Below are 15,173 nucleotides of genomic sequence, written 5' to 3' on the forward strand. Positions count from 1 at the left end.
AGCCCGTGATCCTCAATACGCCGCATGGTGTTGATCCGAATCTCGGTCAGTACCCTATCTTCAAATCTAGCGCGCTAGGCATTAGGCTATACGAGCAGGTCAAGCTTCAAATTTCCCAATAGTAGTTTATTTCATTTAGTATAGTATAGTTCTCGTCTCCAATTTGAAACCGCTCCCTGACGTAGCCTATTTTTCCTTGTCTCGTGTAATCTCTTCGCAAGACCGTCCTATTGACTCGTGTAATATAGATATGCCGGTGCAGAACCCGAAAAAAATATGTTCCTTTCATGATTAATGCTATTACAAACTGAACCACTTAATTATTGAAGTTAAAAAGCTTCTGGGTTGCTGGACAGTGTCATATTCCTTCAATGAATCGACGTTTCGACCCCTCTGCTAGGATCTTCTTCACATTATCGTGAAATTCACTGTGGACTGGGCACTCTCAGAGACCAGTGACGCCTTCTCTTATAAAGAGGAGTTTTCCCTCGTTTGTGCTGGAGAAGTGGGATTATTGGGTAAAAATTTTGGACTGACACTGGTAGGCCATCGTCATTGGATAGTAAGAGAAGTTTTCCCGCGTTACTGCCAAATACACCGTTGGTATAGGGCAGTCGCCCTTGGGCAGGCTAGCGGTATGGACGTCTTGTTTACCTCCTCGCCGCGCGACTCGGACGCGGAGTGTCTTGGCACGCTATATTTCCTTAGAAATAGAATGGTTTATGCCTACAGAAAATCGACACTGAATATGCTAGACCAGAAGCACTTGAAATCGAACAGTTAATCGAGAAGAAGTGAAGACTGATTGCAAAGATCTTGTTGGCATCCACCTGTCTTTAATGAGCAGTGTGGTGTACATGAAATTTATTAATGAAGTAGTATGTGACAGAATTGTGCGTGTAACTCGAAGTGTTTCCGTCACTCAGATGGGCACGTCGGTGACGTAACTGTGGAACATGCGGGACTTGGACTGCGGACGATACGTGTTTTTGAACTCTCTTTAGAGGTGCCTTCAGAGATAGTGGTATCTGCATTCCACTCATTTGGAAAACTGATTAGTCATACAGCCGAAAAGTAGTTTCAGGTCACCACATACCCGGTTCTAAATAGGGTTCGACAGGTGCGCATAGATCTAACGAAACACGTGCCGTCCTACTTATATATTGGTGGATGTCGTGCAATTATAATTTAAATGGCCAGCCGAAGAGGTGCTCGGGATGTGACCAAGAAGGATACCTCCCTTCCTTGCATTGGCGTGCATTCTCTGGTGCAGGACACACCCCTTAACTACATGATTGTGTCTACCGGAGCTTTTGTGCCTGACCATCAGGATCCCCAGACGTCTTCGGACACTGAAGATCACATGTGCAAGCAACGGTCGCCCAAGAGACGTCTGAAACGGTGAATCGTCCCGTCTGACACCTGCAGGACGCAATTTCAAGACAATGAGGATCACACTGTTCAAATGTTCAAATGTGTGTGAAATCTTATGGGACTTAACTGCTAAGGTCATCAGTCTCTAATCTTACACACTACTTAACTTAAATTATCCTAAGGACAAACACACACTCCCATGCCCGAGCGAGGACTCGAACCTCCGCCGGGACCAGCCACATAGTCCATGACTGCAGCGCCTTAGACCGCCCGAGGATCACACTTCTTAAGATGTTCTCCCCACGGATGACTCCGTGATGGAAGCACCAGCCTGCCTCCCCGCAATAAATAATATGGTATTCAAACAGGCTAAAAGGGAATAGATCAGTCCCAGTATTATGTAAAGGTTTAATCTTTAAGTAAAGTTCTTATGCATTTTTGTGTCTGGTACTTTGCATACGCTATGTCAACCAGAAAAACGGGTAGGCTGTGCTGTCAAGAAGCTTTCGTTATTTCCAACTAACGAGTTTTGTAACACTAACATTTGTCAACGAAGGATAAAATGCTGCACTTAGCGACTAAGAAACTTTCCGTTCAAGAGTCTCAATCATCACAATAATGGCTGGTGACCGGTTTCAGTAATTAATCTTTACATATATGGAGAACTTATTGCGATGGAAATGCGTCCCAAATTCAGAATTGTAAAGACACAGACGTTGGTTTCTCTGGCGAAGAAGGTTTTGTTTGAAAACGACTTGTGGTACTTTAGATCGACTATGTTAACATACACACTGCTTCTTGCGGCTGTTGATTTAGTCGATGATCATCTAAGCTTTTCTCATGCGTGGCGTGAATCTGAAAGTCACTGCCTGTGTTTTAGCGTCTTTTCGTATGTTTCCTACGATTTATTATAGTGTTACCAAATACTTTTTAGTTACACTGGATCCGTCAGAAGCATGCGAAGACATGAATGAGTTTGCAGCGTACCTGATAGCGCACGTCGACAAACCTAAGGGTCTCTGTTTTAAGTAGAATTGACCATGAATTGGTTATCGAGTGAACTGGGAAAGGCTTGCTTAATATCAACATAAGAGTCGAGGTATGTGAATATAAGCAATAGATCGGTACTACTAGTTCCATGTATAGTTCCAAATCACTAGTGACACAAAGAGTAGCAATTTGACGAGTACACTTTATTCTTCATTAGCGCAAAGTCTATGATCAAAATTACGATTGTCCTTGCCTGAACTGCTTTAAACTTTCAATTAACACTAACTAACACATTATACTTCTGGAAATAGAGACTTATTATCAATTTTGAACTTCTTCAGCTTGCCGTAAAAAGAATTGAAAATTTCTTACACATTTAGCAACTGTGCTGACAATTTAAGAATTCCACTGTCTTGATATAGTTCCTTTGGGAACTTAGGATGATAATGAGCTGCAGCACTTGTTGCATCAAATAATCCGTTCACAAAAAAATGGTAATGGTCCGTAATCCTTCTGTAATCACTGTTTGTATTTTCACGGTTGCATACCTTGGATATCGCAACCTACCCTGAAGAGCCTAAGAAACTGGTATATACACGCGTATTCAAATACAGATATATTTAAACACGCAGCATACGGCACTGCGGTTGGCAACGCCTATATAAGACAAGTGTCTGGCGCAGTTGTTAGATCGGTTACTGCTGCTACAACGGCAGGTTATCAAGATGTAAGTGAGTTTCTACATGGTGTTATGGTCGGCGCACGAACGATGAACACAGCATCTCCGAGGTGTCGATGAAGTGGGAATTTTCCCGTACGACCATTTCACGAGTGTATCGTGAATATCAGGAACACGGTAAAACATCTAATCTCCGACATCGCTGCGGCCAGAAAAAGATCCTGCAAGAACGGGATCAACGACGACTGAACAATATCGTTCAACGTAACAAAAGCGCAACCCTTCCGCAAACTGCTGCAGATTTCAATGATGGGCCATAACAAGTGTCAGCGTGCGAACCATTCAACGATGCATCATCCATATGGGCTTTCGAAGCCGACGGCCCACTTGTGTACCCTTGATGACTGCACGACACAATGCTTTACGCCTCGCCTGGACCCGTCAACACCGAAATTGAACTGCTGATGACTGGAAACAAGTTGAATGGTCGGACGAGTCTCGTTTCAAATTGTATCGAGCAGGTGGACGTGTACGGCTACGGAGACAACCTCATGAATCCATGGAGCATGTCAGCAGGGGACTGTTCCAGCTGGTGGACATTCTGTAACGGTGTGGGGCGTGTGCAGTTGGAGTGATATGGGACCCCTGATACGACTGAATACGACTCTGACAGGTGATACGTACGTAAGCATTCTTTCTGATCACCTGCATCCATTCATGTCCATTGTGCATTCCGATGGAGTTGGGCAATTACAGCAGGAAAATGCGACACCCCAGACGTACAGAATTGATACAGAGTGGCTTCAGAAACACTCTTCTGAGTTTAAACACTTTCGCTGGCCACCAATCTCCCCAGACATTAACATTATTGAACATGTCTTTGATGCCTTGCAACGTGCTATTCGGAAGAGACCTCCAGCCCCCACCCCCTCCTACTCTTACAGATTTATGGACAGCCCTGCAGGATTCATAGTGTCAGTTCTCTCCAGCTCTACTTCAGAAATTAGTCGAGTCCATGCCACGTCATGTTGCGGCACTTCTGCCTGCTCGCGGGGTCCCTACACGATATTAGGCAGGTGTACCAGTTTCTTTGGCTCTAATAGTGAACAGGTGCTAATAATCATACAATTACACACATTACTCCCAGTAACTACAATCAGTAGAACAGATCACATTTTTAAAACGTAATATGGGGAACGTTCAGTAAGTAATGAAACAATTACATTCCGAAAGCATGTTGGTTTTATTCAGGATTCCAATACACGATATTATTTCCCTCTCTTTGGGCTACAAAACCATATATTTCAGCGTTGTCTTCGTTTAATGGGACAGCCTTAGCCCCCCATTACTGGAAATGTATGTATGCGCGCATGGTACCACTCTACTGGTCACTGTCGGAGCCAATGCCCTGCTGCATCAGTAACTTCCTCATTATCCACGTACTGCTTCCACGGAGTACGTCCCTCATTGGGCCAAAAAGATGGAATTCAGAAGGCGTTAGATCCTGGCTGTAGGGTGAATGAGGAAGAACAGCGCAATACAGTTTTCTGAGCTCTTTGTGAGTGTGCAGACTTGTGAGGCCTTCCATTGTCATGGAGAAGGAGAAATTCATTTGTAATTTTGTGGCAACTAACACGCTGATGTCCAGCATTGGAGGAGTTCCAGCCATATGCGGCCGGCCGACACGTGGAAGATAGGTCAGGTTCTCCAAAGGAAATTCAGAGACAGCTCTCTTCTTGGAACGCACCTCAGTTACAGGCGCCATTTTGAATTTTTTCAGTCCAGTACAGTAATTGGAGTACAGTCCATAAAGTGATCCATAAAATAATCAAATCGAAAATCGTATGGTTATGTTTTGGATAACTTCATCTAATTCAGTGTGTCGCTTTAGCTATGTTGCTTTAGGGACGTCTGGAGACGGAAACTATTTCATTTACAAACCGAGCTTGTGAATTAAATACTACGCGGTACCTAAATAGTCTAATCCTTCTTTCAAACACAATGGAGTCCCGAGTGCGGCACACAGTTTTAATCTGTCAAGAAGTTTCATAACAATACACACACTCCACCGCAAAGGGAAAATTTCATTTTCATTCTACGCAACATATCAGATGGACAACAAAAGGCACAAACAATTCTAGACATTTGGTCAGTTCTTCTTAGATACAGTGAACACCTTCCGATTCACTTCTGAGACGTTTCCAAGCCCTTATTTCAGTTCAACGTAACTTGAAAGTTTACTGTTTTTTGATAGCGGCACATTAGCATTAGGTAAAGTCTTACTTATATAGTGGGCGAGTCCGACATAAACTGATGGATTTTCTGAGTCTGCGAGAGTAGACTGGTGAGAATGCTGATATTGGTAATCCAAGGAATCATTGGTGCTCGTCACAGAGTAATTCGGCCTGTTATAACAGTTTCCATTGTAGAGGCTATTTTGCAGTTACGGCAACAGCTGCTTAGATTATTCATTGTTACTGTAAATAAATTTCTAAAAATTCTCCAAAATAATCTTAAAAATCCTATAAAAGTTTTTTATTAAATGATTGGAAATTCTTCAAGGCCGAATTAGTTGTAAACAAATCCCTTTATTAGGTAACATACCATACCATTATAGGTGCATCTTCGGGTGATAACAACTATGCATTTCATACAGCTAGAGAAAATGTACGATGTCCCAGCGCTCAAGCTGTAAACCAATTAATTGTGTAATCTCTGAAAAGGTTGCTCATCGAATAGCTAAACTTGAAATTTATACGCCATAATGTGAACGTCGAAAGCTGCAAAACTCATGTTCCTTAAAACAGTAAAGCTGTGTTGTAACAGACCCAATATCTAAAAAGTTGTCTCCTTGCTAAACACAGTGCTACATTATATGCAGTCTTCATTACAAGAGGAGTGCAGTTCGCATATACAAGATTCCTCCAGGTGAATAAAACCAAAGTTCATGAAGATAACCTGTGTCTTTCCTTGTATAATATGACAAGTACTCCGTAACTTCTTACTGACGGGATGTTCTTGCAATTGAATGACCGCTCTTTCTTATTTCCTGTTCATATGTTTTCACCCTGCTTTGCATCGTACGAATAGATATGGCTTTCACGCTATAGCTTGGCATATTTTTGTACATGACATTATCTTTTACTTGTTTGTTTTAAACCTAATAAATAATTTATTTTGATGTTGCATACACATTACACATAATATTACCTTAAACTATTTTGCATTTCGTTTAATTATTGCCATTTTGTACTACTACTTTGTATATATTTTTCATACACCATAACTGTATCTATTTACACCATTCCTATTGCATCTTCATTATGAATTTCTTATTTTTGATTTATTACTAAATGTGCTCATGTATTGCACATTGAATTGCAGATTAGCTACATCGCGTTACAATGACACTTTGTGTTCCACAGTTATCTTAATAGACCTGATGTGCTCACGACTTCTATCTATGAACAGCGTTGTTCATATTACTTTTACTTCATAATTATTTGGTTGTATCTATTTGATGTAAGCTTTATTATACTGTTGAACTTATTTTATACTTTATTGTACCAACAATTTTTTGTAACCTTTTTTCTGACGAAGACGATGCTGAGGATTTGAAACTAGAAGCCAAAATAAAGTTTTCAAAAACAACGGCTAATAGTGTATATTCCCACAATGGAAATCCAGAGGTCTCGGATTTAATTCTTGGTCAGCCCTACGAATTTTATTACGACCTATTTCACTTAAGGCAGTTGTTGTATAAAGCGTTGAAGAAGTGCACATGCAACGTATTGTGACTCCGTCGGGCCCCAGGAATTAGTCTGGTATTCGTGTCTTGCTGAAGTGGTGGCGGTAAATGAGGAAAGGTAAACTCTGGCGACGTTATTAACAAATACACCCAAACAGTACCGTTGTGCTGATATTCACTCTTGGCTTCCGAAGAACAAACACCGGTAGACATCTATCAGAGAACGGAGAATATGTGCGGGGCAGCATGTCGGTCGAATATCACCGCTGTGGAGTGGTGCGCCAGTTTCCGTGCTGGTCGCGATTAGACACAAGATCCCGGTCGTTCTGAGAAGGTAGCATGACAAGTGGGAGACACTCGAGCACCCGCCCTACAGTGCTAATCTGTCCCCATGCGATTATCACGCCTTCGGTCCTTTAAAAAAAGGTCGACGGTTCCTGTCGTCCCGGACGAGAAGTGCAACAGAGAGTTACGGACTTCTTCACCCACCAGGACATTGTTTTTTTTTTTTTTTTTTTCGCGAACGGATTTCTTCAACCTGGTCTGTCGGTGGGATGATTGCCTCAACGCTCACAGCGATTATTTTGCCCGATTGGCACACCGATTCTGGATTGTACGGCATTAGAACGGAAACATATGACCGGCCTTTATAAACGTAAAAAAAGAAAAAAAAATCAGAGTTGAACCGGGTTTGGGAGTCCACGTGAAACTCTGGGTCTTCCTATAACTGGTTGGGTATGTCACTACAAAAGTCGGAAAAAGCAACGGTATACCACCACCAATAGAACTGTGTGTAGTGAACTACTATGATTTTCGAACCAATTTTTGGGCTGATGACTGCTTTACTTTTTCATGCTAATTTCTTTTTTTTCCCTTTCAGTTTCAGTGGCAGCTACCAGTACGTTACTTCGCACCTGATCAACACGACAGAAGGCGCCAGGCTGCTGTCGTACATGGAAGCGTCCTACCGCGGCCAAGACAGGTGAGCTGCAGGCTTCTGTGTTCTCGCGGCTGGCATGCCACCGGCTGCTGACTAGCGCCTCCTGCCACCAGCCACTCAGGTCAGCCTGCCTGCCTGAGTGGCGCCAAGTGGCACATCCTGGAGGGTGCGCTCTGCGATACGCTGCAATTTCGGCATTAGTGGCGCCCTATTAGGCCGATTTAGCGGCTGCGCTCTACGGTGGCGGCCAAGATTCCGCAGAGCGCAGTAAGCCGATTACACAGCCTCTCGCGATAGTTACCACAATGATCTCGATACGGAATTCGCGTAATGTTAAAAAAAACTCTCGAGTTTTTTAGGAACATCGGTACGGGAAGAAATTTTGCTACCAAAAAGGTGCCCCAGGAAAGTGTGAAGGAATGGCTGTTATTCTCTGTACGCACAGACGATATGACAGATAAAGTGAGTACCGATCTGCGACTGTTTGTTGATGATTCTCAAACGTACGTAAAAGTGAAACCGTTGAGCGTCTGTAGGAGGATACAGGATGAGTCGGGAATAATCCCCATTTAGAGTGATAAATGACAGCGTTCTTTAAATGTAAAACATCGTTCCTATGAAACACAACTAGCTCTTTATTCACATGAAGTGTTCAGTGCTATTGACAAGGGATTTCAGATCGATTCCGTATTTCTGAATTTCCGGAAGGCTTTTGACACTGTATCATACAAGCGGCTGGTAGTGAAATAGCGTGCTTATGGAATATCGTCTCAGTTGTGTGACTGGATTTGTGATTTCCTATCAGAGAGGTCACAGTTCGTAGTAATTGACGAGTAAAACAGAAGTGATTTCTGGTGTTCCCCAAGGTAGCGTTATAGGCCCTTTGCTGTTCCTTTTAATAGCCCATCAGAAATTAATAAGTTCAGATTTCCGCGAACGGCTGCCTCCTATTCTGCTCGACGGTACTCCAATACCATATCAGAAAACAGTGAAGAACTTGGCTGTAACTTTGGATGAGCATCTCAACTGGGCGGAGAATACAGTCGCAGTGTGCCGAAAGACGTCTGCTTGTCTCTATGCTCTCAAAAAGTTTCGGAACATATTTCCACAGGACTTGAAACGCCAGCTCGTGCAAGCACTCGTTCTACCGAACCTCCACTATTGTGATGTGATTCAACAAGGCATGAGCAGTGAAAACAAAAGACGGCTAGAGCTAACCATGAATGCCTGTGTGCGTTACACCTGCAACATTCGCCGATACGATCATGTTAGTGCTTCATACTCCCAGCTAGGGTGGCTGCGGCCGGACAAATTGCGCGACTACCACACTCTATGTCTACTCCACCGACTCCTCGAGGCGCAAACACCCCAGTACCTTGCTTCAGAGATTAAAAACCTGTCATGTCATCATAATCGAAACACGAGGTCACTCTTATTTGGTATCCTAACTGTGCCCACTCACAAAACAAAAACTTTTGCAAACTCCTTCTCAGTTGCCGCTGTCCGCCTCTGGAACAAACTGCCCCTTACCTTGCGCAAAATTCAATCTCCTGCTGCTTTTAAGAAGAAGTTGAAGCATTTCCTACTATCATCCTTATAAAGTTCTCCACAAAATTAATGTACAAGGACAATCCCCTCATCTGTCAAATAGCAAAGCTAGCGTCTCCTATGTTGCTCCTGAGATGCCTTCCTCTTCATCTATCTCTATTAGCCACGCAATATTCTTTTCCTTTATATTTCCTTAATTATGTTTCATCATGTCTCTCTATTCTTCTCCTCCCTTCACCATGAGTCTCCCTCATACTCCCTGCTGCCAGCACTCCTATCTCAAATCTGTCTGTTCAATAATGTCTAATTATAACAGTACTTGTGATCTAAGCATATAAACTCTATATGTATGTATTTTTACAGGTGTACCTTTCAAATTGTTTATTTCACTTTTTGTACTAGATGTAGTTTAACATGCCTACTAAAACATATGAATGTAAAATAAGTAGAATGCCTGGTTAGATGTAAGAGAGGGCCTGATGGCCCTAATCTTGCCAGGGTAAATAAATCAATAAATAAATAAATAAATAATAAATTATCTATATAAACGATTTCGGAGACAATCGGAGGAGCCGTCTTCGGTTGTTTGTAGATGACGCTGTCGTTTATCGACTAATATAAGTCATCAGAAGATCAAAACAAACTGCAAAACTATTTAGTAAACATATCCGAATGGTGCGAAAACTGGCAGTTGACTCTAAATAACGAAAAGTGTGAGGTTATCCACATGAGTACTGAAAGAAACTCGTTAAACTTCGGTTACAGGATAAATCAGTCAAATCTAAAAGCCGCAAATTCAACTAAATACCTAGGTATTACAATTACGAAGAACTTAAATTGGAAGGAACACATGGAAAATGTAGTGGGGAAGGCTAACCAAAGGCTGCGTTTTGTTGGCAGGGCACATAGAAAATGTAACAGACCTACTAAGAAGACTGCCTACACTACGCTTGTCCGTCCTCGTTTAGAATAGTGCTGCGCGGTGTGGGATCCTTACCAGGTAGGACTGATGGAGTACATCGAAAAAGTTCAAAGAAAGGCAGCACGTTTTGTATTATCGCGAAATAGGGGAGAGAGTGTCACAGAAATGATACAAGATTTGGGATGGAAATCATTAAAAGAAAGGCGTTTCTCGTTGCGACGGAATCTTATAACGAAATTTCAATCACTAACTTTCTCCTCCGAATGCGAAAATATTTTGTTGACACCGACCTACATAGAGCGGAACCATCACCATGATAAAATAAGGGAAATCAGAGCTCGTACGAAAAGATATAGGATTCATTCTTTCCGCGCGCTATACGAGATTGGAATAATAGAGAGTTGTGAAGGTGGTTCGATGAAACCTCTGCGAGGCACTTAAATGTGATTTGCAGAGTATCCTTGTAGATATAGATGCAAACTAGTGCGGATGGATAGATTTGCTTCTTGACACAGACATATAGGTTAAATATCGAGGTCTAGCGTTGCTAAGTCGCACGTAATGGAACAAGCATTTTTAGGTAGTTTTAGGGAACTCAAATGGTCGATTTCGGTTTACAGGGGAGTATAGTTCATCCTAAAAGTGACCGTGTTCAGAACACTTGCGCAGCCCATTCTTGAGTACTGTTAGATTGTTTTGGATCTCTACCAGTTCAGATTAAAGGAGAACATAGAAGCAGTTCAGAGGCGTGCTGCTACATAGAGGTGTATTTGCTGAAAAAGAAGGGAAATAACCTCGAGGACACGGTCATTTTATTGTCAAGTGAAGTGTCAGCTAGTTCACCACCATAGGGGTATGTGATAACGGAGGCAGAGCAAATGAAACAAACGTGTCACTTTAATGGGTACTCAAACAGTCACTTCAATACATAGTGTACCCTTCTCTGTCCGCAACGCATGCGTGTATTCTAGCATGCAAACGATCGTAAAAGCGTCGAATGTAATCGTAAGATAATCACAAGTATCTTGTGTCTTTTTTGGAATATGACAGTAGTCCTTGCCGCTCTGGAGAACGAGTGAGTTCGCGCTTCATCGTGCCCCATGTATTTTCCTGATCTGGAGATCTTGCTCTGCAGGCCATTTGTTGTAGACCTCGAAGAAGACGTTGTATCGCAGCAGCCACGAGAGTACGTGCATTGTGCTGCTAAAAAGGCACATCATCTTCCTGTCAAAGAAAAGACAGTAGTACGGTGATTACAGCCTGTGCAATATAGCGGGCACTGGTTACTTATCCCTGCAGAAACACCAAATGTGACGGAGATGACTGTTCGCAAAAGATACGTGCTACGACGTTCTAACCGTTTGTACAGCAACACAAAACATGTCTACTTCTCACAAAAGGTCCCACAGCACTCGTGCCTCCATTCACTCTTCCCACCATATCTACATCTACTCGGCAAGCTACCTCTTAGTGTGTGGCGGAAGGTACTTTCGGTATCACTATTTGATCCCTCAAACCTTGTTCCACTCGCGAATAGTGCGTGGGAACAATGATTGTCGGTAGCCTCTGTATAGCCTCTAATTCCTCGAATTTTCTCCTCATGGTCAATAAGCTAGGTGTCTGTGGAGGGAAGTAATATGTTGTCCGACTCCTCCTGAAAAGTGCTGTCCCGTAACGTCTGCCAGCGTAGTTTGTTTAGCATCTCTGTAACGCTCTCTCGCCAGCTAAACGATCCCGTGACGAAATCGGCCGCTCTTCGTTGGATCTTTTCTATATCCTTTATCAGTCCTGCCTTATAGTATTTCCAGATAGGTGAACAATACTCGAGAATGGAGCGAACAAGCGCCTTATAAGCCACTTCTTTCGTGAATGAGTTACATTTCCTTACGATTTTCTCGATGAGTCTGAGTGTGGTGTCTGCTTTTCCCACTATCTGTTTTATATGGTCATTCCACTTAAGATCGCTCTGGACAGCTACGCCTAGATATTTTACAGCAGACGCTGTCTCCAGCTGTTTGTCATCGATAGTGTATCTTGGGTTGTCGGGTGTTCTGCCGCATATCAGCGTCGTACTTGCACGATATTTCGGTAGCGTAACTCATTACCTTCATCAGGTGCGACAGTCTCAGGTCGCACCTGATGAAGGTAACGAGTTAAGCCACCGAAATATCGGCTGATATCCGGCAGAACACCCGACAACCCAAGATGTCATTAGATCGCTGGGAAAGTCTGAAGAATTACATCAATAGTGTAGCTGTACAGTAGTGGATTTTTTTCCCTATGTATGCGCAATACGTTACATTTATTTGCGTTCAGGGTCAACTGCCAGAGCCTGCACCATTCGTCAATTCTCTGCAGGTCGTTCTGCAAATTCTTACTATCTTCTGCCGTTGATACTTTGGTACAGACAACTGCATCATCTACGAATAGCCTTAAAGAGCATCCGACGCTTTCTACTGGGCCATTTATGTATATTGTACACAGCAACGGTCCTATCACACTTCCCTGTGGTACTCCGGATATTACCTTTACATCTGTCGATTTTGTTCCGTTAAGAGCGACGTGTCGAGATCTATCTGCAAGGAAGTCTTGAATCCAATCGTGAGTGTGCTCAGATACTCCGTAAGCTCCTATTTTTTTCATTAAACGGCAATGCGGGACGATGTCAAGTGCCTTACGGAAATCAAGGAACTCAGTATCAACCTGAGCACCGTTGTCCGCTCTGCTGTGGATCTTATTAAGGAACAGGGCAAGCTGTGTATCGCAGGATCTCTGTTTGAGGAATCCATGCTGATTTTTATAGAGGAGATGTTGATTTTTCGAAAACGTCATAATTCTTGAGCAAAAAACATGTTCCATAATGCTACGACAGACTGACGTCAACGATATAGGTCTATAATTGAGTGACTCTGTCTTACAGCATTTCTTAAAAACGGGAACGACCTGCGCTTTTTTCCAGTCGTTAAGTACCTTTCTTTGCTCAAGCGATCTACGATAAATTAATGCTAGAAGGGGAGCAAGTTCTTTCACATAATCCTAATAGAATCTTATATGTATCTTATCTGGTCCTGACGACTTTCCACTACTAAGCGATTGTAGCTGCTTTTCAGTTCCGCTAGGGGCTATCTCAATATCTGCCATTTCGACGTTCGTACGACGATTGAAAGGAGGGACAGTGTTACGATATTCCTCGATGAAACAACTTCGGAAGACCGGATTCAGTATATCCGTCTTAGTAATAGTAGTAGCTTTATTAGTTTTAGTTTAGTTGCAGTTATGTCATGTTCCGTAGATCATTTTCCCGACAATTTTCTTGGTATGATGTGCAACAAGTCAGATTACAAGATATATACACACATGAATAGTGCTAATATTAATATTACTGAAATTTTTAGTTCTACAAATGCAACTACATTTAGAGATACTTTTTTTTACCAGTTCTGAAACAGAAACTCGTCCATAGAATAGAAGGAGTTGTCGAAAAGGAATGATTTTAAGCTAGATTTAAAACTTGATTTGCTACCTTCCACACACTTTATGTTGTTGGGCAAATGTTCAAAAATTTTTGTTGTGGAATAATGTACTCCTTTTTGAGCAACTGACAGCTTCAATAACGGATAGGAAGGGTCATTTCTCCCTCTAGTGTTGTACATATGAACATCATTGTTCTTGGGGAATTGAGCTGGATTATTTGTAACGAATTTAATTAGCGAATATATGTACTCTGAAGGTGCAGTTAAAATACATAACTCTTTGAAAAGGTGTCTACATGACGTCCTTGGGTGAACACCACTAATTATTCTCACTGCTCTCTTTTGTGCAATCAATACTTTGTGTCTAAGTGGTGAGTTACCCCAGAAAACTATTCCATAAGACATTATTGAATGGAAATATGCGAAGTACGTTAGGAGGCTTATCTGTTTATTATCAAGACTAGCGATTATACGAAGTGTGAAAGAAGCTGAACTTAGTTGTTTGAGAAGCTCAGTAATATGCTTCTTCCAGTTCAAATTGTCATCAATGTGAACACCTAAAATTTGGAGAAATCTACCCTGTTAACTGAGCCCTATTCGTATGCTACATCAACTGTCGGTATGACTCTATTCGGTGTACAGAACTGGATATAGTGCGTTTTTTCAAAATTAAGAGAGAGTCCATTTTCTGAGAACCACTTAATAATTCTTTGCAAGACATCCTGGAATGGAATTTATTATAACACTCTTTTCATCTGCAAAAAGTACTGGTTCCGTTTGCTGAACGTTAAGTGAGAGGTCATTCACATGAATAAGGAAGAGCAGAGGACCTAAAATTATTCATCCGTAGATCTCTTTTTGCAAGGATATAGGACATGTCAAAGTATTTACAAATTTAGATCAATTTAAAATAAGCTAATTCGTATACACATTTATTTACAGACTTCTAGTTAGAGACGTTCATTAGATTTACTCCTGGTATACAATACTTTTTTTTACAAATAACTTATTAAATAATGTAATGCCACATTATTCACTCATATCTCACTATCAGTCACTGCAAAAACTATACACACAGTGTTTCATAACACTTCACTCGCTACACACACACACACACACACACACACACACACACACACTGGTGATCTCTGGGTCATTTTCTGTACTGCAGCTTCCCATTTGCCATCCTGAAAAACTGAGTCAGCATCCCTCCATAATGAGAGAGATGTTGAGCTCAGAAAGCTCTAGAAAGGAAAAAAGAAGGAAAAAAACATAAAGTGAAGATGTTGTGTGTAATGTTGGATATTTTACAATTATTATTATTATTATTATTATTTATTTGTATAACATTTTTTTATCAAACCCCTACTTTGTTTTAGCTAAGTAATCATTCAATGTATAAAATCTATTGCATAACAGGTACTTGTTAGCTGCCTTTTTAAATAAGTGTATTTTTGCAATTTCTTTAATCTCCATTGGTAATTTATTGTACAGTTTTA

The 15,173-nt window shown here is 41.7% G+C and overlaps 1 protein-coding gene across 1 annotated transcript in view; it reads left to right on the forward strand.

The window, feature by feature from the left end:
• LOC126251597 (uncharacterized) overlaps positions 1-15,173 on the forward strand; it is a 112,282-nt gene that overhangs the window by 77,663 nt on the left and 19,446 nt on the right. The window contains exon 5 of the mRNA XM_049952131.1: positions 7,672-7,773. Within this exon, the coding sequence (XP_049808088.1) occupies positions 7,672-7,773 (102 nt within the window). The remainder of the gene's footprint in view (positions 1-7,671; positions 7,774-15,173) is intronic.

The sequence above is a fragment of the Schistocerca nitens genome, chromosome 4 (genome assembly GCF_023898315.1).
Source record: "Schistocerca nitens isolate TAMUIC-IGC-003100 chromosome 4, iqSchNite1.1, whole genome shotgun sequence".
In the NCBI taxonomy this organism is placed as follows: domain Eukaryota; kingdom Metazoa; phylum Arthropoda; class Insecta; order Orthoptera; family Acrididae; genus Schistocerca; species Schistocerca nitens.